At 50.4% G+C, this 26,214-nt stretch overlaps 1 protein-coding gene across 1 annotated transcript in view; it reads left to right on the forward strand.

The window, feature by feature from the left end:
- TCF7L1 (transcription factor 7 like 1) overlaps positions 1-26,214 on the forward strand; it is a 169,176-nt gene that overhangs the window by 133,663 nt on the left and 9,299 nt on the right. The window contains exon 4 of the mRNA XM_062209752.1: positions 10,022-10,105. Within this exon, the coding sequence (XP_062065736.1) occupies positions 10,022-10,105 (84 nt within the window). The remainder of the gene's footprint in view (positions 1-10,021; positions 10,106-26,214) is intronic.

Below are 26,214 nucleotides of genomic sequence, written 5' to 3' on the forward strand. Positions count from 1 at the left end.
TGGAGGGTGAACCAACGGCAAAAAGGAAGACCTTTCTCTCTGTCTGTCTCTCTCACTGTCCACTCTGCCTGTCAAAAAAAAGAAAGAAAGAAAAAACTAATACAGTGACCTGGAATGCCAAAACCCAGTGACAACATTTTGGTGACCATCCTTTGAGAAATCTATGTAAGACCTGTATTCAGGTCAATAATTGCAGCCCAGTCAGAGGACTCACAGAACCTGAAACCACTGTGGAAAAGGGAGGAGAGGGCTTCCAGGCAAGAGCTAATTTCCCCTGAGCTGCCAGTACACCCAGACCTGAGAAGTGCCCATAGCGTGTGCATTAAAAAGTCTGTTACCAGGCCGGCGCCATGGCTCAACAGGCTAATCCTCCGCCTGCGGCGCCGGCACACCAGGTTCTAGTCCCAGTCGGGGTACCGATCCTGTCCCGGTTGCCCCTCTTCCAGGCCAGCTCTCTGCTGTGGCCCGGGAGTGCAGTGGAGGATGGCCCAAGTGCTTGGGCCCTGCACCCCATGGGAGACCAGGAGAAGCACCTGGCTCCTGGCTTCGGATCAGCGTGGTGCGCTGGCCGCAGCGGCCATTGGAGGGTGAACCAACGGCAAAGGAAGACCTTTCTCTCTGTCTGTCTCTCTCTCACTGTCCACTCTGCCTGTCAAAAATTTAAAAAAAAAAAAGTCTGTTACCTACATTTTTCTCCCTGAAGTCATCTGTGGTTCTACCGAGACAGCAGATGGACTGAACCAGAAGCTAGCCTGTGTGTAGGGTGCCCAGCAATGGATAGGAAGCCGTGAGGAAGTGGGAGCAGCCCGTGTTCGTGCAGGCACACAGCCATCACCACCCAGCCCTCGGCTCCCATCCGAGGTGCACAGCCCTTTTCATCTGGAGTGTGTCTCAGCACGCGCACCTGTGGTGACTTCACACTCCTCCCCCAGCCCTGACCCCAGCAGATGGGAAGCCCACCTCTTCACTCTTGCATGCCACACACACCTGTTCCCTCTCCTCTGCTTATGTCAAGCCCCAGTCTCAGAACCGGAGAAGTGCACGTTGAAACACCCATGAGGGACTGTTTTTCACCTGTCTGTTGGCAAAGATGAAAGAGTTGCATAGCTGTGTGCGGGCCAGGGTGTGGGGAAATGAGCTGTCTCCTGCTGGCAGCGGTGGCAGCGGTGTAGACGGCGAGACGTTTAGCAACACGTCTCCAAACCGAAACAGATGCACCTTTGACCTAGCAGTTCCTCTCACAGCTGGAAATGTGTCCAGCAGCTGTGCTCAGACCTGAGCAAAATGATGCATGTTCACTGCACCGACGACCAGGGAACTGCTCCGTGCCTTGAGTAGGGACTGTTGAGTGAATCCTGGCACCGCCATACGGCGGGTACGGTCCAGCCATTGCTGGGAATGAGGCAACTCCCTAGGCAGTGGTGTGGAACCAGGTCTCCTGTGCTGCAGGTGAACAGCCAGGGTCGTATGTGAAGACCAGAGCTCACGGTCAGAAGCCAGCAGGTGGGCTCTGTACCTAGTGGGGGCCAGGGCAGGTAACCTCGCCTGAGGGGCTGGCAGTGATGTGGGTAGATTCCCAGATACAGCAGTGACAAGGTGCAAGCCAGAAGGGAGAAGAGGAGGGAGGGGCCCACAGGGTTCGGCTGGAAGGACCAGGTGTCCAAAGTCAGGTGTGGCAGAGGTGCTCATCTGTGGTGTGATCATGGCCAGACAGTGAGCACAGACACTGCCTGAGCCCAGCAGACCTAAGGTCACTGCTGATGGCCGAGGCATCTCGGGATTGGGCAGGCCTGGAAGCCCAGGACTCTGTCCCAGTGGTCCCCGTGGTCAGGACCACCACTCAGTGGCCATACCCAGTGCTCTGGGGGCACAGCTGCCTGGAAGAAGTGCCTGCTCATGTAGGCCAAGGACCATGGGTGTGTCAGCTCTCCAGCTGCCTGTGAGCAGGGCCAGCAGTCCCAGCAAGTCAGTGCAGACTGAGGCTGGGCACTCCTGCCCACAGGCAGTGGCACATGGGCCAGCTGATACCAGGCCAGCTGTCCACATCTCTTCCCAACTCAGCCTCAGTGACTCATCGTGGCACCTTGAAATCAGCCAGAGTGGGAGCATTTACACCATGGAGACCAGCAAATGCTACAGAGCAGGGTTGCTGTTTTGTTTTGTGTTTTGATTGGAGAGCCGATTGTTAAGCACTTAGCCAAGTACCACTAAATGGGATCTCTCTCCACAGAGTGCTGCCAGCGAGTGAGTGGCCAGGCTCTGTTAATTAGCTCTTCCTTGTCCCGGGTGAAGTGCAGGTCATAGGCTCATTGTACAAGAATAACTTTGAAATGTAATGACTGAACAGGTTTCTCAAGAGCTCACCATGTGCCCAGCACTCTGCCTGGCTCTACCCACCACCCTCAAAATGATCGCCCTGCCAGGAGGTGAGTGTTCACCCTCCCATTTCACAGATGAGAAGCCAGAGGTTCTGAAAGGTACACGGCCGGGCCCCTCAGCACGGTCTCCACCCCAGAACCCCCTGCACTGCACTTTGAGCAGCAGCTACATTTGGTCTCTTCTTCCATAGGCTGCCATCTGGTCCAGGCCCCGCCTTCCAGCTGAGAAGGAAAATATCCCCATTTTAAAGGTGGAAAAGTAGAGTCCAGGGAGGTTTAGAAAGAGCCTGGAACCCTGGTCTCTTGCTTCGTATGCCCCATGTCTTGTAGACAAAAGTACCAGATTGTCTGGAGTGAGAGGGGTAGAAATGGAACGATTAGGGGAAATGTGGGGGACATGAGGGAAACAGGTATGGGGGGGGGATTGAAACCTAAGATTATTTAGAGCCCCTCTGCTGCCACTGCCTAGTGTCAGGGTCCAACCTCCAAAAATATTTATTGATGAAATAAATGTTAATAGCTAGAGAGAAAAAAATGTCACTTCACAGGTTTCAAGTACTGTACGAGTGGGTGGTATTTGGCCTCACTTAATATTCCTGCCTCCTCTATTGGGGAACCTGGGTTCAGGACCTGCCTTTGGCTCCTGCTGCTGCAGACCCTGGGAGGCAGTGGTGATGGCTCATGTGGCTTGGCACCCACCTCCATACAGGCTTCTGGGGGAGTGAAACAGCTGATGGGAGTGTGTTCTTGTGTTCTTTCTGCCTGTCATTCAAAAACCCTTAAAATTCTGCACAAGTATGGTTCTAGCTCACTTTTCCACAGAAAATCACATCTGTCACATTAATTCAAAAGTAGCTTATTATAGGACCCCATGGATGTATTGACTGGGTTCGCAAGGACTCACCTATGAACAAAATCTCAAAACTTGTACAGTCGGGTAAAACAGAGTGTGTTAAGGGTTTGTGACATCCAGAAAACTTGCGCAAACACATTGAATTACTCGTTTTTAAGAGAAAGGAGGGCAGGCGCGTAGGAGCCTTATCGTTGGTCCTTGGTCTAACGCATCTTGTCTTGGACCCAGTGCTCCTAACACTGATTGTTCTTCAGTGATTCCTGAAACTTAAAGGAAAAAAAATGCTACTTGGAACACCTATTCCATCCCCCCACTGCTGTGCTCACTGCTCAGTGTTGGTGTCTTTTCAAACTGAGGTCAGTGTATGTCCGATTCTGCAGAAGACGGAATGTGCAACATATCCGGGACAGGCAGGGTTGGGCATCCTGGCCTCCCTGCTGCCTTTACAGATTCCCAGGGGTACGAAGCCAGTGGGAAACAGTTGTTCCGGAGTGACGTGGTCCCACTGCTGGGGGTCGACATCTGTATGACGGACATGGGGAGAGACAGGACAACCCCATGTACAGATGAGGATGAAGGTTGGGGCTTAAGCTCACCACATGATATAGGTGGGGCAGGGTTGCAACACATCACCATTCCTGGAGTCTGGGCAAAGAACTGAGCTGCAGGTGTAACCCTGGAGGAGCTCACAGCCCAAAGGACAGACAGTATGCAAATGGAGGGCAATACCACCACACAGGTACCACAGGACACCCCGAGCACAGCTTGGGGTACAGAGGGAGCTGGCTGGCCCGAGTCAGGCGAGGTGACCTCGGGCCTTTTGAAGAAGGTGTCAGAATTTACCTCAGTTAAATGACAGAGCAGGCAGGGCGCTAGAGTCTGGCATGACCTCCAGCACAGCTGGTATTGAGAGAACCAGGGGGGTCAGAGCCGGGGGAAGGGCTGGTGTTTGTGAGTTAAGGGTCTTAAACCTGTGCTCCACAAACTAACAGGGAAGGTTTTAAGCAGAGAAGAGACCTGACTGGTTACTCTTTTCTTTCTTTACTTTGGTATGGTTATGAGAGAGAAAGAGAACTCCCACTGACTGGCTGTCTCTGCAAATGCCCACAATAGCCAGGTGGGGCTGGGTCAGACTGAAGTTGGGAGCTGGAAATTCAATCAAGGTCTCTCCCACGGGTGGCAGGGACACAGTCACTTGAGCCATCATCTTCTGCCTCCCAGGGTCAGCATTAGCGGGAATGCTGGTGTCTTAACCACTAAGCTAATAAGCACCTGCCCCCGATAGCTTAATTTTTAAAGGGCTAAACTTCTAAGTGTTGGAAAAGCTGGAGCTGTAAGCCGATGAAAAACAATGAGGTTCCCAGCCGTGGCAGAGTGGAGAGTAAGGAGAAACTGCTAGTTTCTTCACCCTTTTCATGCATAACACAATGCTTTGTGTTAGAAATCGCCATTACAAGAAAGAGAACATTTTAAACAGTGTCACCACCCCTGCGGTGGAGAAGCATCCGCCTGCAGGGTTTGGGTGTTTGGCCTTGCTCTGCCGGGTGGGGGCGGCAGAGCGCACCATGCATCCTTAGAGGCCTGGGGGAGCCTCACCTCTCCATCCCCTCCTCACCCAGGGTTGGGGAGGCAGGAAGGACTAACTCGGACACCTCGTTTTGTGCTTCGCAAGCAGAAAAACATGAAAGCAGAACCAAGGGCACTTTTCTCTGAACTCAGAGCCTGTCCATCCCACCATGCTGGGCTGGAGCGTTCTCACCTGGGAGCTCATGGGGATGCCTTGTGTTCCCGACCTCCCGCTGTTACACGCCTCTCTGAGGAGCACGGCTGTAGATTCTGTGCTGTGAGGCTTTGTCCCCCTCTCCCTGGGCCACTCTAAGGGGTTTTCTGTTGAATGAGCGTGTGGGAAGAAAGCGGGTGCTCCCCGGAGTCCATCCACGTGCAGCCAGAGCTGAGGGGCAGGGCCCCTCCCTACCTTCCGGGGGCCGGAGGGTTAACGTCCCGAGCTCATGGGCAGGTCTGCCTCCGACAGGGCATGCTGGGATTTCCTCCCAGCTGTTTTACATCACGAAGATTTGCGTGTTGGGGAAATTCCAGCGCACAGCTGCAGTTAATCTGCTGCAGGGTCGCCAAGCGAAGGAGCAGGGATTGTGCGGGGTGAGCTCCCCACCCCCTGCAGGAAGGGGGCTGTAGCTCTCCAGCCAGAGCATCCTTTGGAAGGACCCCGCCCCGGGCCCAGGCTGAGCGGAAACGGCACACCTGGCCGAGAGCTCGCGCCACGGAAGAGTTGGGGACCCCGAACGCGGAGAAAAGGAGGAGCAACGCCCCTCTAAATAATGAAGCCAAAATAACCCTGATAGCAGCGCTCGATAAGGAGGTCAGCAACAGAAAGCTCTTGTTCCCCCTGAGGAATGTAGAAGTGAGCATTTTTAAGCGCTCCGATTAGCATTCCACAGTATAATACAAGAACCAGCAAATCACCGTGACCAAATAGGGTTTACCTGGGGAATGCAAAGGTGCTTTAATGTGAGGAAATCTGTGACTAGTTCTACATCTCACGAATGAGTCCAGTGAGAGAAACCACAGGACTGTTTCGGTGGATGGCCAAGAAAACACCCGTTCCAATGAAAACAATGTGAAGATAGGAATGGAATCATCCTGCCTTAACAAGACATGTTCTGAACCACAGCCGCCTTGCTGAGAACCACGGCAGCCGATACCCCAGGCCCCAGAACATTCCGCTAAATTCGCTCAGGCTGGAAAACCACCTTTCTGCTCTGTGTCAGTGGCACAGCACCGCAGCCTGTCAGGTAGCTTTGGAAGTCAATGGCGATGGTAGCCTGCTGTTGAGATTGGTGTTTGTGGCTCACTTGGCTAATCCTCTGCCTGCGGTGCCGGCATCCCAGATGGACACTGGGTTCTAGTCCCGGTTGCTCCTCTTCCAGTCCAGCTCTCTGCTGTGGCCCGGGAAGGCAGTGGAGGATGGCCCAAGTGCTTGGGCCCTGCACCCACATGGGAGACCAGGAGGCGGCACCTGGCTCCTGGCTTTGGATTGGCGCAGCTCCGGCTGTAGCGGCCACTCGGGGGGGTGAACCAACGGAAGGAAGACCTCTCTCTATGTCTATAACTCTACCTTTCAAATAAATAATTTTTTTAAAAAAAGAGGTTGGTGTTTGCGGGTATCAGAAGTGAGTGCCATCTCGTAGCCAGCACCGCAGAAGTGGAAGCTATCGCTGTTGCTCGGCCATCCACTGTCTTGATGCTGCACAGGCCACCCCGTGTTTGGTAGGCCAGTGAGCACCCCCAGGAGGGAGCTAGCAGGACTGTCCTGGGTGCACATCGTGGGTATGTGCTGCTGCCCTGCTCAGGAGCTGGGCCTCTTGGGGCAGGCTGAGTGGGGCCTAGACTGGGCAGATGAAAACTGCTAGTTTCTCTGCCCACATGGCATTACTGTGCGAAGAACCTAAGCTGTGCCTGCATCATTGAGTCCTCAGGACGTACTTCACCCTTAAGCGATCACCCTGGAGTGGGGCTTTGGCAGGAGGCTGCTGGCATTTAGTAGGTAGAGGCCAGGGGGTGTTGCTAAACATCACAGGACAGGCTCTCCCACAGCAAGCAATTGTCAATTGCACCAAGGTTGGCAAACCCTACAGTGTGGCCCTTCCAGCCTGCTATGCCAGATGCCCTAAAAGCCAACTGATGGTGTTGTTTGAGGCCCAGAATTCCAGCACCATCCAAAAACTAGGATTCAGATTCCCTTGGGTCTGATCTAAGCTGTGTCTGGTATGGCCAACAAGAAGGGAGAGTGTTCAGTCTTGGTGACTGTAAGTGGAGAGCCAGTCCTGGTGGAGTGTCTTCCATGGTGTCCCCGTGTCATGGAGCTGTTACTTATCTTTAGTACCTAATATTCAGTTTTTTCAAAACCAACAAAAATGTTCAGGTTACTGCTTCTAGAAGATGCTTGGTGCTCAAAGGTAAGCCGTGGCTGCTTCCAGCATTGTGGCAGCAGAACTTGGATGTCCGGGCATCCATTCAGCCCCTAGGTGGTGGGACAGCCAAGGGGATGAAGTCCCAACAGCATAAAGAAAATATTGACTTGGGGGGGGGGGGTCTTCAGGAAGATGGTGCTAAGAACAACTTTGTGACTCACAGGGTCGTGGGAAGTCTGGAGACCCGGCTCCACCTCCAGCTCACATACATCAAGTTGGGCAAGCTGTTCAGCCTGTGTTAATGACCTTTATTAGCTCATCTGGAAATAGTCACCCCTGCTTGCAGTAGCCGAGGTGTTGTGCAGATTAAGCCGCAATCTGTGTGTGTGAGGATGTTTCGAAAATGCAAATGTGGCGTAAAGGTTCTTGTTCACTGAGGGAAACGGGTTACGTGTTCAGTGCTTTGAACTTGCCAAAGGCATTGAAATCCCAGTTAGTTCACCTAGGAAGTGTGTGCTCTGGATAGGTTTGGCGGGGAAAGAGAGAAGAATTAGGGTCAGCAGATGACTGGGACGAGGGGTGAGGCTCCCTGGGAGGGGTGAGAGCAGCGTCCAGGGGCCCATGGGGAAAAGGCTGCCCTTTCCCACAGGGCTCCCTTCGCCTGCTTCCCTCTGCGCCCCCCAGCCCTGCTTGGCTCGTCACACCTGCTGTCTGCTCCACTCGCTGTCACTTCTTCACAAATTATCTTTGGGGTTTCTTTCTCCCTGCCTGTGGACACCTTTTTGAGAAGCCAGCGCCTGCCGCCTCGGTCAAGGCCATGTTGGAGAGCAGAGAGCCGTCTGGAGCTCTGCCCATGGACTTCACTGCTCCCGTATACACAGCACAAAGCCAGAGCAGGAGCGTTTGTTCCCGACATCGGACGAACAGAGCGAAACTCCGTGTGCCGCTCCACAAAGCTCCTCCTGGAGCCACCACTACCTACTAGAGCTTTCATTCTCAAAGTCTCGAATTCTGCGCAGAGCTGCCTCCTCTCTGCTGCCCAGAAGCGCCCTATCAGTGTTGACATTAAGACAACACGTGTGCTTTTGCTCCTGGCAAAGACTAATGGTTTGCTTATGAAAATAATAGCAGCCATTTATCAACTGTCTCCCACGTGCGAGACACTGTGTTGGGCACTTGACATTGTCCCCGATCGTGCTGACAACCTGTAGAGTTAGTGATAACAGCCTTGTCTTACAGTTGACAAAGCTGACATTCAGAGTTGTTAAGTCACTTGCCAGGGTCACAGAGCCTTACCAAGGACTGTACCAAATGGCACAGGGTTGAGGAAAGTTGTATGTGTGGCACACGTGGGGATATGTACTGTTTGGTTGGGTTTGGGTTTCTTGTAGTGACACTTGGGAAAAGGTGGACTTTTGCTGGGTAAAAGATGACCTGATAATCTTTTCAAGACTGAGAAACACTGCAGTGAAGACCAGCTGCTGCTGCTGCTGCTGCTTCTTTTTATTTTATTTTATTTTTTAATTTTTTTTTTTTTGACAGGCAGAGTGGACAGTGAGAGAGAGACAGACAGAAAGGTCTTCCTTTTTGCCGTTGATTCACCCTCCAATGGCCGCCGCAGTAGCGCGCTGCGGCCGGTGCACCGCGCTGATCCGATGGCAGGAGGCAGGTGCTTCTCCTGGTCTCCCATGGGGTGCAGGGCCCAAGCACTTGGGCCATCCTCCACTGCACTCCCTGGCCACAGTAGAGAGCTGGCCTGGAAGAGGGGCAACCGGGACAGGATCGGTGCCCCGACCAGGACTAGAACCTGGTGTGCCGGTGCCGCAAGGCGGAGGATTAGCCTAGTGAGCCGCGGCGCCGGCCTTTCTTCTTCTTTTTTTTAAAGGTTTATTTATCTGCGCTGGCATTGTGGCACAAGTGGGTTAAAGCCCCAGCATCCCATATGGGTACCAATTCAAGACCTGGCCTTTCCACTACCAGTCCAGCTCTCAGCTAATGTGCCTGGGGAAGCAGTGGAGGACGGCCCAAATACCTGGGCCCCTGCACCCATGTGAGAGATCTGGAAGATGCTCCTGGCTCCTGGCTTCGGATCAGCTCAGCTCAGCTCTGGCCATTACAGCCTTTTTGGAAAGTGAACTAGCAGATGAAAGACCTCTCTCTCTGTCTTTACTTCTCTCTCTGTAACTCAGCCTTTCAAATAAATAAATAAGTATTTTTTAAAAATATTTTAATAATATTTATTTATTTGAAAGACAGAGTTATAGAGAGACAGACAGAGGTCTTCCATCTGCTGGTTCACTCCCCAAATGGCTGCAGTGGCCAGTGCTGGGCTGAGCCGATCTGAAGCCAGGAGCTTCTTCTGGGTCTCTCATGTGAGTACTGAGGCCCAAGCACTTGCTTTCAGGAGAAGACCAGCGTCTTTGAGTATGGATAGACAATCACTCGTGAGTCACAGACAGATGGTTTTTATGCGTTTGTTCTCCAGATGCTTCTGGAGTGGCCATTTCTTAGGGGGCACTGTGTGTGAGGCTGGAGGGGATTTAAAGGATTCCGGCAGCATCTCCGAGAGCTTCCTTGTTACTTTGATGGATTGTTCTAGAAGGTGTCAGTGCCCTTACCACTGACAGTTCAATTTAGTTGTTGTATCTACCTCCCAACCAAAAAATAATAATAATAACGTGGGGTGGTAATTATAGATGTATAGTCTACCTTATTCTAGTCTTTTGGAAACTGAACCTGTACAGAGCCTCTGGAGGTCAAAGGGCAGGCCTGGCTCACTGGGGCACTTTCTCTGCTGACCTGGGCACTTGTGACGCCTCGTCTCACCACTCGCTATGTGTTTTCTGTTGTCCCCTGTGCAGTACCTGCAGATGAAATGGCCCCTCCTCGACGTCCCCTCCAGCGCCACAGTCAAGGACGCGAGGTCACCGTCTCCGGCACACCTGGTAAGTCCGTTTCACCTTCAAGCACTGCAGGGGCAACCTTGCTGGCCTCAGCCTGTGCCACGTGCTTCCCCCAGACTTCCGGAAGCTGATGGGGTCTAACGGCGTTTCCTCAGTGCATGAGCACGACGGGGGAGGCTCGTGGCTGGTGATGGAGGGGGTGAACAATCAGATGTGACTGCTAGGCTTCCCCACCACTGCATCTCAGCACACAGACACAGGCTGCCTCGGATGCTGATTGAAGGGAAATGTTGCCCCCAGTCCCCTTGCCCTGGCTGTTAACCCTGGGTCTTGGAAGCCTACCTCGGATCCTTTCCCACTGCCTTCCCAAGCCCTCTACCCACTTCACATGGGCCCGGGGTGGAGGCCGGGCTCCTTTCTTTCCTGCTGGAGCTCTCTCAGTGTTGCAGCTGAAAAGGCCCTGCTGTCCAGGAGTACAGACAAAAGCCCTGCAGGTGGCCAGGCGGGGGTGGGGTCCCTGCAGGTCTCCTCACCTCAGGATATGCTGAGGGCTGAGGTCCAAAGCAGAGAAGAGGTGGGGCTCCTGGAGTGGAGCCTGCACTCCTCGGTTCCTCATTGCTGGCCTTCTCACAGGCCGTGTGTACCTTAACCCACTGGACCCCAAGCTGCCCCGTGACTCTCAGCATCACAGACGGGCCCAAATCCGACAGGACCTGTCTGTTTTACAGACAAGGAGAACTAGCACTTCATGCCTGCTGCCATGAGCTAAGTATGCAGCACTGGGGTGTGTGTTTTCATAAAACTCTATTATGGAAAATGATAAGGCTACATAAAAGCAGAGTGAATTATGCTGTGACTCCCCACTATGTTTCCTTCACCTACTTTCCTACCATATGAGATTTAAAGCAAATTCCAGACATAGTATTTCCTCCCAAAGGATATCCCACAATATACCCTTAGTCCTTGTGAGTAAAAGAATATAGGGGCGGGTGTTATGGCACAGTGGGTTAAGACACTGCTTGGGACGCCTACATCCCACATCAAGAATGCCTGGTTCAAGTCCTGTCTGCTCCACTTCTGGTCTAGTTCTTTGCTAATGCCCTGGGAAGGCAGCAGACTATGGCTCAAGTCCTTGGGCCCCTGTACCCATGTAGGAGATCCAGATGAAGCTCCTGGCCCCTGGCTTTGACCTGGCCCAGGCCCAGCTCTTGTGACCATTTGGGGAGTGAACCAGCAGATGGAAGATCTCTCTATATAAAATAAATCTTTGGAAAAAAAAAATAAAGATGGAATGTAGTTGAGGAGAAAGATGATGAGCATAGAAACACAGTGATGCAGTGAGCCTGTGTGTCTTCCAGTAATCACAAGACCATTGGAGTTGATGGGAGTTTACGTGGCTATGTCATACACAGGGAGGCAGGCAAAGATGATTGTGAGTGACAGGACCGGCCAGCCAGAGCAGGCTGCCCCAAGAGGTACCTGGTGGCAGGTTCTGTGGCTGGTCAGAAGACGTGAGCAGCTCATTGAACAAGCACACCAGGAATAGGCCACAGTTGTACTTTTGGCCCCCAGAGTCCTCCTTGGGATAGTCAGGCGTGGAGTACAGGTGCCCCCTGGTGGTGTGAGTCAGCCACAGTCAAGGACTTCCGTCGCAAACCTTGCTTGTCCCCTCCCAGGCACGGCATCTCTGGGTTTCCCAGCTCTGCCTGTCCCACTCATCCCAAGAGAGCTCAGCCTGCTATGCATTCTTCCATCCAGACTGTCCATCTGTCGATGATCACATGGGGGCAGGTGTTTGGCGTAGAGCTTGAGACACATCTGCAAACAAGTTGGAACACCTGGGTTCAAGTCCAGGCTCTACTCCAGATTGTAACTTCCCATTGCTGCCCACCCATGAGGCAACAGTCCCTACCATCCACATGGGAGACCTGGATTGAGTTCTGGGTTCTCAGCTTGGGCCTGGCCATTGTGGGTATTTGGGGAGTGGGAGCTCTCTCTCTGCCTTTCATATAAATAAATATTAAAACAAAAAAGGCCGCATGGACTCTGAGCTTCTGTGAGCAGGATCCTGGTTCCCTTCTAATGTTGGCCCTGACTTCTCGCGCCTCCATCACCGCCACAGTGCCCCCTCTGCCCATGCATGGCAGCCTGGCTCTGCGCTGCAGCTGCCACCCGATAACCAAGGCCAGCCAGCTTCCTGCTTTTTCTCAACATGGGTGGCCTCTGACAGTACTTACTATCCTCTACCGTATTAATACACAATATCACTGCTTTGTCCTACCGTTCCACTTTCTATACTCTTCCTCAAATCAGCTCCCTGTCGTCACTGAGCATCTCGGCGTGACAGAGATGTGAAATCCCTGTTTCCAGGCGGATTCTACAGCCGTCAAACAAACATCCAACCACGGCAGATGCGCCTTGTGTAAATAACAATTCAGCATGGCGGTGGAGCAGGGGCCCCTATTTTGTCTGAGGGCAGAGGAGCATGAAGTGTTGACACGCATTACTTCTGTAGGCAGCAAAGTGGATAATTTTCTAGCAAACTGTGCATTACCTGTACTTGTTGTGCATTCAAATACAGCCAAGCAGAAACAGCCCGCAAACTCTTAGGAAACAGCTGTGGGAGAAAACCTTAACATTAATGAGGGAGTCAACAGATTGGGAGAAGACCGCCGCCCTTTTGTTTATTAGGGTCCAAGTATCTCATTCCGATGCCTGCCTGCGTGCAGGAGCTAGACCTGAGCTCCCTGGCGCAGAGGGCGGATGTGTCAGAGGCTGCAAAATGCTGTGGGTTTCCGTCTCACTGCTTTCTCTTTGTGCAACTGCAGGCAACTCAGTGGGGGAAGTAGCCTCACTCTCCCCACCTCTTAAGTGGGTCTCAGAAGAGGATGGACCTCAAAGTGGTACCAAAGTGAGCCAGTGTGTGAGCACACTTCACAGCGTTCATGAAAAGTGGAATTAAAAGCTGAGCTTATTTTGATGCAAAAAAAAAAAAAAACAAACCCTATGAAACCACGCATCATTTTTCTTAATACACATGCCTGAATTTCAAGGATTTTTTTGGCACCAAGATAAACTTGCCTTCTAATTCCGTTTTCCATGCACTTTTTGAAGTGCCCTCGTGTTGTAACGAGTTTAGTGCCTAACACAGTCTTCAGTCCCTTCACATGCTACTGTACTAGCGTCCTACCGTCACCGTCTCCACCACTACCCTTGCTGCCATTACTATTACTCAGGAATGACAGAGGGAGTGAACAATTAAAATCCTGTTTAATTAGCAAACTAAGAGGTAATGAGGGCCTGAATTAGGAGCCAGAACAAATGGGCAGATTGTAAAGGTAATAGAGATAATGAGCCTATAGAATTCAGCATCTAATCCCCCAAGGATATGATTTAATTGGTCTGGGGCGGGGCTGGTGTCTTAGTTCTTTAAGCTCTGCTAGAGATTCTAAGGGGCAGCCAGAGTTGAGAATCATTGCTGTAATTGCAAATCCCAAGTTTGCAAAGGGGAAGACGGCATAACTAGGTGTAGGTTTCTCTCCAGGCATACATAGGACTTGAGTGCTCCCAGGAAATCATCCTAGGGCTTTGAGAGCTGGCCTTCTTATTAGTTAAATTAAAGCACTTGAGAACGTGAAATTTATTTTAGAATCTGGAGGGAGAAAATGTTTAAGATTTACTTGTTTATTTGGAAGTCAGTAACAGGGAGAGGACAGAGTAGTCTTCCATCCACTGGTTATCTCCCCAGATGCCTGCAACAGCAGGGCAGGGCCAGATTAAAGCCAGAAGCCAGCAGCTCCATCAGGTCTCTCACAGGGGTGGCAGGGGCCCAAGCACTTCAACTGCCTTCTGCTGTCTTCTCACGTGCATTAGCAAGAAGCTGGATGAGAAGGGGAGGAGCCGGGACTCAAACCAGACTCTAGGAGTAAAATATTGTAAGGTGAAATTTGTCCTGGGAGTAGAGTAGATGAGACGAAGAGCCTTCGTGCATATAGAGATTGAGTGTGTAAGGATTCACAACTGGGCCAGGGTCGGGGCGGCGTAAGTATTATTGCTACTTGGCATTGTACTCCTTCGAAACAAGCTCTAAAATTAACCGTAATATTTCACACACAGCTGTCTAATACCTGGTCACATCTGGATTGTTCACATTTGTTTACCTGTCTGTGCTCAAGGAGCGTTTGAATGAATGGAAGAATAAATGGGCTGTTAAGAGGTTGAGACCCTAGATGAGCCCTTCTTTACCCCATGGTCCAGGACCTTCTCAGAATTCTGTTTTTAATTAAGGAACATTTTCAAAGCCATCAAACTGTATGCATGTACTTGGGAAAATTCCAAAAGGTGCAGAAAAAGACCTATAGCCTCACAGTCTAAGATCCTTCCAGCTGTGCAGTTGTATCTTGGTGTCCACAAGGATTGGTCTAAGACCCCCTACTAGGAATCCATGGATAGAAAATGGTGTTATGTTTGTTCCTCTTGTATATTTTTAAGATTTTTAATTTATTTATTTGAAAGAGTGACAGAAAAAGAGATCTTCTGTCTATTGGTTTACTCCTCCAATGGCTGGCAGCAGCCAGTACTGACCCAGGCCAAAACCAGGAGCCCAGAACTCACTGCAGATCTCCCATGTGGGTGGTAGGGACCTAGGTACTTGAGCCACCGTCTGCTGCCTCCCAGGATGCACATCAGCAGGGGGCTGTGCCTGAAGCAGAACGGGGCCTCGATCCCAGGTTCTTGAAGATACGGGATACAGGCATCTGAGGCATTAAGCACCAGCTGTGCCTCAGTGCCAGCCCCTTCCTTTTACACTTTAAATCATCACTAGATTGCTTACAATATCTAAGACAATGTACATAGTTCTTGTACTGAATTATCTAGGGAATAATGTTGAAGGAAAAATTCTGTGCATGCTCCATACAGGGGCAGGTTTTTCCCTAATATTTTCAATCCTTATGTAATTGAATCCATGGACATGGGAACTGAGGGCGTGAGAGCTGACTGTATAGCATGTGTGTGTGTGTGTACACACCTGTAACTTGCTTTTTGTGTGATGACCCAGTACTTCCTGTCCTGGTACATGCTTAGTAAATTCTACTGAGTCACAGGTAAAGGGGACAAGAAGTCACAAGGGCAGTAATCTAGGTCATTTTAAAGACTTCATTCTCCAACAAGATTAGAACCAACAAGATTGAGATTTTCAGGCTTCTGACTTAATATAAATTTTAGGTATGAGACCGAATATCCAAAATTCAGGGTTCAGGCACACAGGGTGTGAGGAGTTGGAGGTACTGGAAGGTGTGGAGAACAAATCTCAATAAGCCAAGTACTAAGGCAAGATCCTTGACCCACTTTGAAAATCTGTCATTTCTTTCTTCCTTGTTGTCTTTATTGAAATATCTTTTAAATGGATGGACATAAGTGGTTTCCAGTTTGTGTGCTAAAGTTAGCATCCTTGTACATATAATTATGTGCACATGTATTTTTCTCCCAGTTTTAGGAAAAAATTTACATATACTGAAATACACTCAATTGTATAGTTCCATGAGTTTTGACAAACTCATACAATCAAGGTATTGAACCGTTCCCAGTTAGAGTTCTCCACAGAAATAAAACCAAAAGGGTGTATGTACGTGTGTGGGAACACAAGCGTATGTATGCATGTGAGGTTGGGGAATATTTTAAGTAATTGGCTTAGAATTGTAGAGGTGTAGATACAAGGCCTGCAGGGTAGGGGCCGGCTTTGTGGCCCAGTGGGTTAAGCTGCTGCCTGAGACAACAGCATCCCATATGAACGCCAGTTCAAGTCCCAGCTGCTCCACTCCTGATACAGCTCCCTGCTAATGCACCTTAGAAAGCAGCTGAAGATGGCCAAAGTGCTTGGGCCCCTGCCACCCACATGGGAGACCAGCATGGAGCTCTAGGCTACTGGCTCTTGCAAGCTGTTTGGAGTATGAACCAACAGATGGAAGTTCAGTCTCTCTGTTTCTCTGTAACTTTGCCTTTCAAATAAAATGAATAAGTCTTTTTTTTTTTTAAATCTGCATAGTAGGCTGGCAGCTGGAGACATAGGGAAGAGCCATAGTCCAAATCCAATGGCAGTTTGGTGGCAGAGCTGCATTAGATTTTTTTTTTTTAAGATTTATTTATTTATTTGAAAGTCAGAGTTACAGAGAGGCAGAAGCAGAGAAAGAAAGAGAGAGATCTTCCTTCTGCTGGTTCATTCGGCAAATGGCCGCAATGGCCAGAGCTACACCGATCCTAAGCCAGGGGCCAAGAGCTTCTTCCAGGTCTCCCATGTGGGTGCAGGGACCCAAGGACTTGGGCCTTAGCAGAGAGCTGGATTGGAAGTGGGGCAGCTGGGACTTGAACCAGTGCCCATTTGGGATGCGAACACTGCAGGCAGCGGCTTTACCTGCTATGCCACAGTGCCAGCCCCAGAGTTGCATAGATTTTGAGACTTAAGATTGAGCCTCTTTGGCTCTGTCATCTATCTCAAAACTCTTCCCACTGGGACACACATTGTGGTGCAGCAGGTTCCCATATCAGAGGTACCAGGTGGAGTCCCTGCTGCTCCAATTCCAGTCCAGCTTCCTGCTAGTGCACCTGGAAAATCAGAAGATGGCCCAAGTACTTGGGTACCTGCCACTCGTATAGGAGATTCAGTTGGAGTTCCTGGCTTCTAACTTCAGACTGGCCCAGCCCCAGCTTTTGTGGCCATCTGGGGAGTGTACTAGCGAATGGAAGATCTCTTGCTCTGTCTCTCCCTCTTTCTCTGTAACTCTGCCTTTTGAACAAACAAGGAAGGAAGGAAAAAAGAACTCTTCCAACTTCTATACTTTAGTTGCTTCTAAAGCCACTATCTAAAAAAAAAGGCAGAGTTACAGGGAGTAGGGGAGAGAGAGAGAGAGAGCGAGCGAGCGCGCACTTTAATTCCGTGGTTCACTCCTCAAATGGCCATAATGGCTGGGGTTGGACCAGGCTGAAGACAGGAGCCAGAACCCTCATCTGGGTCTCCTACCTGGGTGGCAGGGGCCCAGATACTTGGGCCATCTTATCTTCTGCTGTTTTCCAAGGCACATTAGCAGGGAGCTGTATTGGAAGGAAGTAGAGCAGCCCAGACTTGAACCGGTGTCCATATGGGATGCTGGTGCGGCAGGTGGCAGCCTAACACCAACCCCTATTTCTACTTTTTAAGGTATTTTTAGAGCAGTACCCCACTTCATGGTGCTGGAATCTGTATTAGCCTGCTAGGGCTGCCATCATAAAATGCCACTCACTGAGGGCTTAAACAGCAGGAATTTTTACTTTCTTTCTGCTCTGGAGGCTAGAAGTCCCCAGGCAAGTATCAGCAGGTGTGTTTCCTCCTTGAGCCCGCTCTTGCTTGCAGAAGGCCACATGCTGGGCCTGCACATGGTCTTTCCTTTGGACATGAGCATTCCTGGGGTCTCCTGTGTGTCCACATGTCCTCTCTTTCTGGGACACTAGTAGACTGGGTTAAAGCCCACTCTAATGCCCTCACTCTAAATTAATCACTAGTGTGAAAGCCCTGTCCTCAAATACAGCCACATTCTTGCATGCTGGGGATTAGGCCTTCCTGGGCACACAGTTCATCCCATAACAAGCTCCACTGCCCCCATCAAATTCTCCGTGCCCGTGTGTCAGCTCCTCCCCTGGTCCCTACCTTGGACAACACCTGGCCTGATTCTGTCCCTGTGATGTTTGCCCTTCTCAGGATGTCATGCAGCATCTAACCCTTCAAGTTTGGCTTTCATTCAGCAACATGCACCTGAGAGTCATCTGTGCTGTTGTGTGTAGCTTGTTCTTGTTGTTGACTGAACATTTCACTACATGGATATACTACAGTTTGTTTAGCCATTCATCCATTGAAAGGCTTTTGTGTTATTTTTAAGATTTGGGTGACTGTGAATAAATATTATAAATATATAAACAATATAGTTATTAATGAAGGTTTTATAAGTATATTTCTATAAGATGGAAATATAGTCTCATAAAATAAATTTCTGTTTTCTTGACTCAATAACTAAAAGTGGGATTGCTTCTTAAGAAGCTGCTGAGCTGTTTTCCAAGCCATTTTATGTGCCTTCCAGCAATGCGTGGACCTTCTAGTTGTTCCATGCCCTTGCTAACATTTGGTGTCCATCTTTCTAATTTTACTTGACTTCAAATATCTATAAGGCACCTGTACTTACTGTAGAAAATATAAAATGAGTTATAAGATATTTAAGAGTTTTAAAGGAAAAGTAGAAATGGTGGCTGCCTTTAGGAAGTGGAGAGGAGAAGTGGAGTGTTTTAACATTTAGTTTTCTGTGATGTTTATCCTTTTTTTTTTTTTTTTAATATTTATTTGAGAGGCAGAGAGAGAGAGAGAGAGAGAGGTCTTCAATCCGCTGGTTCACTCCACAAATGGCCACAACAGCTGGAGCTGGGCCCATCTGAAGCCAGGAGCTTCTTCTGGGTCTCCCACGTGGGTGCAGGGGCCCAAGGACTTGGCCCATCTTCTACGGCTTTCCCAAGCCGTAGCAGACAGCTGCATCAGAAGTGGAGCAGCTGGGTCTCGAACTGTCACCCATATGGGATGCTGGCACTGTAGGCCATGGATTTAGCCGCTACACCACCGGTCCCTGTGTTGTTTAACTTTTAAAAAAGGAGAACAAGGCTGGCGCCGTGGCTTAACAGGCTAATCCTCCACCTTGCGGCGCCGGCACACCGGGTTCTAGTCCCGGTTGGGGCGCTGGATTCTATCCCGGTTGCCCCTCTTCCAGACCAGCTCTCTGCTATGGCCCGGGAAGGCAGTGGAGGATGGCCCAAGTGCTTGGGCCCTGCACCCGCATGGGAGACCAGGAGAAGCGCCTGGCTCCTGGCTTCGGATCGGCACGATGCGCCGGCCGCAGCGGCCATTGGAGGGTGAACCAACGACAAAATGGAAGACCTTTCTCTCTCTCTCTCTCTCTCTCTCTCTCTCTCTCTCACTATCCACTCTGCCTGTAAAAAACAAAAGGAGAACAAGTGGGGCTGTCCTGGTGCAGGCGGTTTAGCTGCTGTCTGCAGTGCCAGCATCCCATGAATGCCAATTCGAGTCTAGGCTGCTCCACCTCGGATCCCATTCCCTGCTAATGAAAGATGGCCCAAGTGCTTGGGCCCCTGCCACCCACATGAGAGGCCTGGAAGGAGCTCCTGGCTCCTGGCTTCAGCCTGGATCAGCCCTGACTATTGCTGCTATTTGAGCGATGAACCAGAGATTGGACGATCTCTCCCTCTCTCTGTCTCTCCCTCTCAAATAAGTAGATCTTAAAGGGGAAAAAAGAAAAAAAAAAAAAAAAGAAAGAAAAGGAATCCTCACTAAGTGGCAAATTTTAGATGTGGTGTCATTCTTTTCCTTATTTCTCAACAAATAACTCGTGCATGTCTGGGTTAAGTCAGCTATTCCTTTGACAGTGCTGGAGATCAGACACTGCAGCGGCTTCCACAGCAGACATCCGCTTTTCTACCCTGTGGTCAGCTGGAGTGGCTCTTTTAGGGACAGGTGTGGGCAGGTCACCCCAGCTCTCAAGCAGCCATGTCCAGAACACGTCCCTCCCTGGCATGTGGAGATAGAGGCACAGGAGGAGGGTGCACTTAAAGCCTCCTCGCCCTTGGCCTCTGCCAATACTGCTTTGATCAAAGTGAGTTAGGAGGACGAGCCTGTTATCAGTGGGACAGGAGAAGGAAGAATTACAAATAAATAATGAAACCCGACACATCAGTGACATCCTAGGCTACTGATGCTTAAACAGCAATAATCGATTGTTCGTAGTATGAACAGTCTCATTCACACGGTGACGTGCCTATCAGCATCTTCAGCAGGATCAGTGGAGGATTTCTCTGGGATTCCACCTTGGTTGAGCAGTCGTCTGAATCACGTGGGAGATTTTTTAGAGCAAAGATTGCTGAGCCCGACCCCTAGAGTTTCTGGAGGAATTTAGGTGTGGCCTGAGAGCAGACAGATTTAAAAGTACTCCAGGGCTGGCACTGTGGCATGGTGGGTAAAGCCACTGCCTGAAGTGCCGCCATCCCATATGGGCGCCAGTTCTAGTCCCAGCTGCTCCTCTTCCGATCCAGCTCTCTGCTATGGCCTGGGAAAGCAGTAGAGGATGGCCCAAGTCCTTGGACCCCTGCACCCATATGGGAGACCCAGAAAAAGCTCCTGGCTTCAGATCTGCCCAGCTCCAGCCGTTGCGGTCACCTGGGGAGTGAACCAGAGGATGGATGGAAGACCTCTTTCTCTCTCTCTCTCTGCCTCTGCCTCTCTATAACTCTACCTCTCAAATAAATAAAAATCTTTTTAAAAGAAAAAAAAGTACACCAGGCAATTCCAGTTTACAGCCATAGTGGCCCTCAAATGTCAATAGGCCTCAGAATCGTGTGGAGGGATCAACCAGGCATGTGGCACAGTGGTTAAGATGAACTCTGTGTGTGTGTGTGTGTGTGTAAAGGTATATGTACACACATATACACAGTTTTTGTCTTAAAAATTTGAGAGTATCTCGGAGTATTTGTGATGCTGTACGTCCATTACATTTCCTAAGAATGTAGACATTGGTGTAAAAGGAAGAATACAAAGGTGACCTTAGAGTTCCCTTTTAAAGTTCTTTTTTTTTTTTTTTTTTTAAGATTTATTCACTGGGGCTGGCGCTGTGGCATAGCAGATAAAGCCACTGCCTACAGTGCTGGCATCCCATATGGGTGCCGGTTTGTGTCCCAGCTGCTCCACTTCCGATCCAGCTCTCTGCTATGGCCTAGGAAAGCAGTAGAAGATGGCCCAAGTCTTTGGGCCCCTGTGCCCACGTGGGAGACCCCAAGGAACTCCTGGCTCCTGGCTTTGGATCGGCGTAGCTGCAGCCATTGCAGCCAATTGAGGAGTGAACCAGCTAATAGAAGACCTCTCTCTCTCTTCCTCTCCTTCTCTGTGTGTAACTCTGACTTTCAAATAAATCTTCTAAGATTTATTTGTTTATTTGAAAGGTAGAGTTACAGAGAGAAAGAGAGGTCTTCCATCTGCCAGTTCACTCCCCAAATGGCCGGAGCTGGGCTAATCCAAAGCCAGGAGTCAGAAGCTTCTTCAGGTTCTCCCACATGCGTGCAGGGGCCCAAACACTTGGGCCATCTTCTGCTCCTTTCCCAGGCGATTAGCAAGGAGCTGGATCAAAAGTGGAGCAGCTGGGACTCAAACCAGCACCCATATGGGATGCCAGCACTGCAAATGGTGGCTTTACCTGCTACACCATGGCACCAGCCCCCCTTTTGCCATTCTTAACACCAGTCACCAGTGGGAAAAGGGGAGTTGTGACAAGAAGAGGTTTGTCCCAGGAGTACTTGCTCCTACCAACCTTGGGAAGACGGCACGCCACTGCTCTGGACAAGGACCTAAAGGCACATCCCAATTCCCCAGGCTTGTTATCTCTCCTCGGCCTGCAGAGGTTGGGTTATCTTTGCATCTTTCACAGCCTGCAGCACCCTGCCCGCCATGTGTTGGGAGCCAGACAGCGTGTGTTGGTGTTGACACATTAGGGCAGACCCTCCTCCTTGTACTCCTGTCTCTGCTCCAGCCCACTGGCCTCCCTGGGGTCCCTGCAGCAAGCCAGCCGTACCGCCCACCTGAAGCCGCTGCCCTAGTATTCCTCCTGTGGAAATCCTCCATGCCCTGCCCCAATAGCTATCTAATGTATTTAAAAGTCATGTTCTCCTTGAGGTCTTTGGTCATCCTGCATAATGTGTAATACCATCTCCCCCTCCCCCTGCCTTCTCTCTGCTTTAAAATTTTTATTTATGCGTTTTCATTTTATTTGAAAGGCAGAGACAGAGATCTGCTGTCTGCTGGTTCGCTTCTCACAAGCCCAAGCCAAAGCCAGGAGCCCAGCACTGCCTCAGGTTCTCCCACGTGGGTGGCAGGGACCCAAGTACTTGAGCTGTCGCCTGCTGCCGTCCAGGGTACGAATTCGCAGGAAGCTGGGCTGGAAGCAGAGCAGTTGGCACTCAAACCAGACAGGGAATGCGTGCTTCCGTGTCGCACCAAATGCCTGCCCCACCCGACGTCTCTTCTCTGCTTGATCTGACTTAGTTTTCCTTTCTAGCATTTACCACCATTTAATCAAAAAGTTCATGGAAAATGCATATTAAGAAAGAAAGCGTGGACTTCATATAGTTTTGCAGCGATGCAGACTTATCTTTTAATTCCATTTTTAGATGTGTTTATTTTTTAAAATCCCATTTCCTATGAACTCAAGTGCCCTCAAGTGTCCCTTATTTACCTCGTTGATTGTCCGTCTCTCAGCTGGAGTGTAAGCGCACAGGCTAGGAGCTGTGTCTGAGTAGACGGCTTTCTCTGCTGCCTCCCCAAGACCGGAAGCAGCACGTGGCACACAGTAGGTGCACAACTACACTCTTACATCGCGATCTGTATGTTCTGCAGGCTCCTGTACCTCGACAATCGCCTCGGCGATGTCATTAGAGCCCCAGGTTCTGTGTGTCTCTTTGTGCCTTGTCAGCCTCCTCCCCCTTCAGCCGCCCCTTTCAGTGCCTGCTGTATACACATTCCCCCCAGACACTGAACCAAGATCTGAAAATGGGAGGTCCCCCTTCTCTTGATAGGGGAAAATTCCGTATAGGAGATTTTTGTTCAACTGTCCTTTCCTTGTGAGGATTGGGTAGCAAACTCACTTTGCCTTTAACGTGGTGTTTGCAAAAGGGTGGGCTGAGTGTGTGTGTGCAGAGGGGATTTCCCTCTCCCACCTTTGTGTTTCTCTCTGTCCCACTCCTGTTTGTAGATCCCTCAGCCTTCCTTTATGCAACAGCCAGCTCCTTCTGGAATATTTTAAGAAAGGCAAGGGGGAGGTGTTAGAAACCAGAAAATAGGGAATAGGGTTGCCCTCTTAGAGTGTTTGGTGGCTTCTCAGTAAGTAGAAAAGCCAGTGGAAGTGCAAGGAGACATGGTGGGCACGCATTCAGGTTAGAGCGTGGAGGACCTGGAATGGGTGCGTGCAAAGTTCCGCTCAGGAAGCTGGAGCCATGGATCTGATTGGTCATCTTGAGGAAGGCATGCAGGCAACGAGATGTCTCATTGAGCTACAGATGCAGGGCGAGATCGGCTTTAATCTAAAAACGTAAGGCAGCGTGAGTGTGCTGGAGGGAGATGGGGTATTCCATGCCAGCATTGTGGTGGAGTGAGTTATGTCACCACCTGCGAAGCCGGCATCCCATATGAATGCCAGTTTGAGTCCTGGCTGCTCCACTTCCAGTACTGCTCCCTTCTAATGCACCTGGGAAAGCAGCAGCCGATGACCCAGGTCTGGGGCCCCTGTTGTCCACATGGGAGACCTGGGTGGGGTTCCAGGCTCCTAGCTGTGGCCTGGCCCAGCCTTAGCCATTGGATGGAAGATCTCTCTGTGTGTCGCTCCCCGCCACACACACACACACACACACACAATAACTCTACCTTTAAAATGAAAGAGAGAGAGGGAGAGAGAAATGGGAGAACTTTCATTGCAAGGGACAGGGCGGTTTCTAGGGCTGTTGGGCGGTTTTCAGTATAGCACAGCCGGCTTCAGCTTACCAGAGCCCAGCGAAGCAGATGTACAGGTTACTTAGTTTTAACTAAAATAACCCTCAAAGAAAATGTGCAAAAAGCTTGGAAAATTCCTGCAACAAACTTTAGATTGAAAAATACGACTAGTAAGAGCATAAACAAACACAAAAGAGCCTAGCAAAACTGGCACTTAGGTTGCTTGGATCGTGTGATCAAAACAAAGCATGAACTGCTGGCGTCTGCCCGAGTGTAAGTGAATGGTGAACGCCGCAGCTGGAGCCACAAGCCCCTTGGAGATCCTCTTTGCAGCCCCTCCCTCTGCAATTGTGCAATCCTGACAGAGCGGCTGCTGGGAGGGAGGTGGGTCTGCTTCGGCCAGTCTGACCGCTTCAAATCCCTGGCCTTTCCCAGCGGGCTCTGCGAGGCTATGAATGGATGGGTGTTTGCAGAACAATTCTAGCTTCCTTTTTCCCCCAAACCCTGCTTTTAGGCATAGTCTCTTGAAAACTTTCCTGGTCCCCCAAAGACATAATTGCTTCCAAAAATAAACAGACAATCGAATGTGGATAGAAGTGATTTCTTTTATTTAGAGAGAAAGAGAGAGAGAGATCTTACATCCACTGATTGATTCCCCGGCATGGCCACAATGGCCAAGGCTGATCCAGGCCAAAGCCAGGAGCCAGGAGCTTCTTTCAGGTTCTCCATGTGGGTGCAGGGACCCAGGCACCTGAGTCATCTTCCACTGCTTTTCCCAGGCCATTAGCAGGAAGCTGGATCAGAAGTGGAGCAGCCAAGACTCAAACCAGCCATCCATATGGGATGCCAGCATTGCAGGCGGCAGCTTAACCTGCTGCACCACAACATCACCCCACACCCGTGGCTGCTCCACTTTTGGTCAAACTCCTTGCTAATGTGCCTGGGAAAGTAACAGCAGATGGACCAGGTGCCTGAGCCCCAGCCACCCACATAAGAGACTTGGATGGAGTTCCTGGCTCCTGGCTTCAGCCTAGCCCAACCCCAGCCATTGCAGACATCTGGAGAGTGAACCCATGGATGGAATACCTCTTTCTCTCTTTCTCCCTCTCTGTATCTCTGTAACTCTGCCTTTCAAATAAATAAATCTTACAAAGAAAAAAAAATGTTAAGGCTCATCTTTGCCAGAGCCCTGGAGTCAGGGTCAGGAAAAGATGATTAGTAAGTGCACAGCTGGAGCTTGGTGGGTTTGAGAGGGCCTCGGGGTACTCAGAGCCAGCTGGAATGGGGCAGGTGGAGCTTATGCTTTATCTGGGGGTGATTTGTGGAGGATGCGGCTGCAGGGTCTGCGCAGGAGCTGCCTGGAGTTGGCTTCACCTTGAGCTTGAAGGGCATCCTGAAGAGTAAGAGGGGACACGTTGCTGTGGGCACCAGGAGCTCAAAGAAGAGCTTCCACATGGACCAATCCAGAAAGACTGCAATAGATAGGAAACACACATGCGGAGAAAGAAGTGGTCCATGTGACTTGCCAGAGGGCCTGGGGCCGCGGTTGGTCAGGGATGCGGCCTCGCTGAGCCGGCATGCGAGCCTGCACTTGTTGCGTGTTTGCACCATGGTTGCCCGCCGAGAGGGGTGCAGTGGTTCTCTAACCTTCCTGACCCTTGGCGTGAGTTTATGCTGTGCACTTCCCGCCCCTGGGGGAAGAGGCCAAGGAGATCAAAGAGCAGGAGCTTTCACTGGGCTCCAACCTCCAAGGAGAACCTTCCTTCCGGTCAGCCTCTAAGAGCAGACCTCCTGGAGGCCTCTCTACTTCCCACCTTCCACTCCCAGTTCATTTTCTGGACAATGGTGCCCCCTAAAGGAGAGCAGTCATAACTCACAGCAGTTGGGGGAGTGTGCCCAAATAGAACGCACGGTCCCTGTTTTATACTTAACAGTACCGTCGGATGCTGTTTGCCCCTTTCTGATAATGCCGAACTCAGCAGCACATAGGCAGTCATGATTTCACAGTGCTAGTACCTGCTTTGAGATGGCTGTCAATGGGCCAGCGCTGTGGTGTAGTAGGTGAAGCCTCTACCTGCGGCGCTGGCATCCCATATGGGTGCCGGTTGGAGTCCCGAGTCCCGGCTGCTCCAGTACGTATCCAGCTCTCTGCTATGGCCTGGGAAAGCAGCGGAAGATGGCCCAAGTGCTTGGGCCCATGCACCCACGTAGGACACCTGGAAGAAGCTCCTGGCTTTGGCCTGGCCCAGTCCTGGTCATTATGGCCATTTGGGGAGTGAACCAGCAGGTGGAAGACCTCTATCTCTCTCCTTCTCTCCTCCCCTCTCTGTAACTTTTTCAAATAAATTTTTTAAAAATAAATCTTAAAAAGATGGTTATCAATGATGTAAATACATGTACACGAAATACCAGTGCACGGGAAGTCTTTTTGAAAGGAGGTATGCCAGGTGATAATAGTGACTGGTTTAGATGGTGGGATTGCGTTTTCTACCTGCTTATGATATGAGTTATATGTCTTTCTTAGAAAATATGTTATTCATAGTGCTTTTTGTTTTGTAAAAAAGATTTATTTGCTTGTTTGAAAGAGTAAAAG

This window comes from Lepus europaeus, chromosome 13 (assembly GCF_033115175.1).
Source record: "Lepus europaeus isolate LE1 chromosome 13, mLepTim1.pri, whole genome shotgun sequence".
NCBI classification, from domain to species: Eukaryota; Metazoa; Chordata; class Mammalia; order Lagomorpha; family Leporidae; genus Lepus; species Lepus europaeus.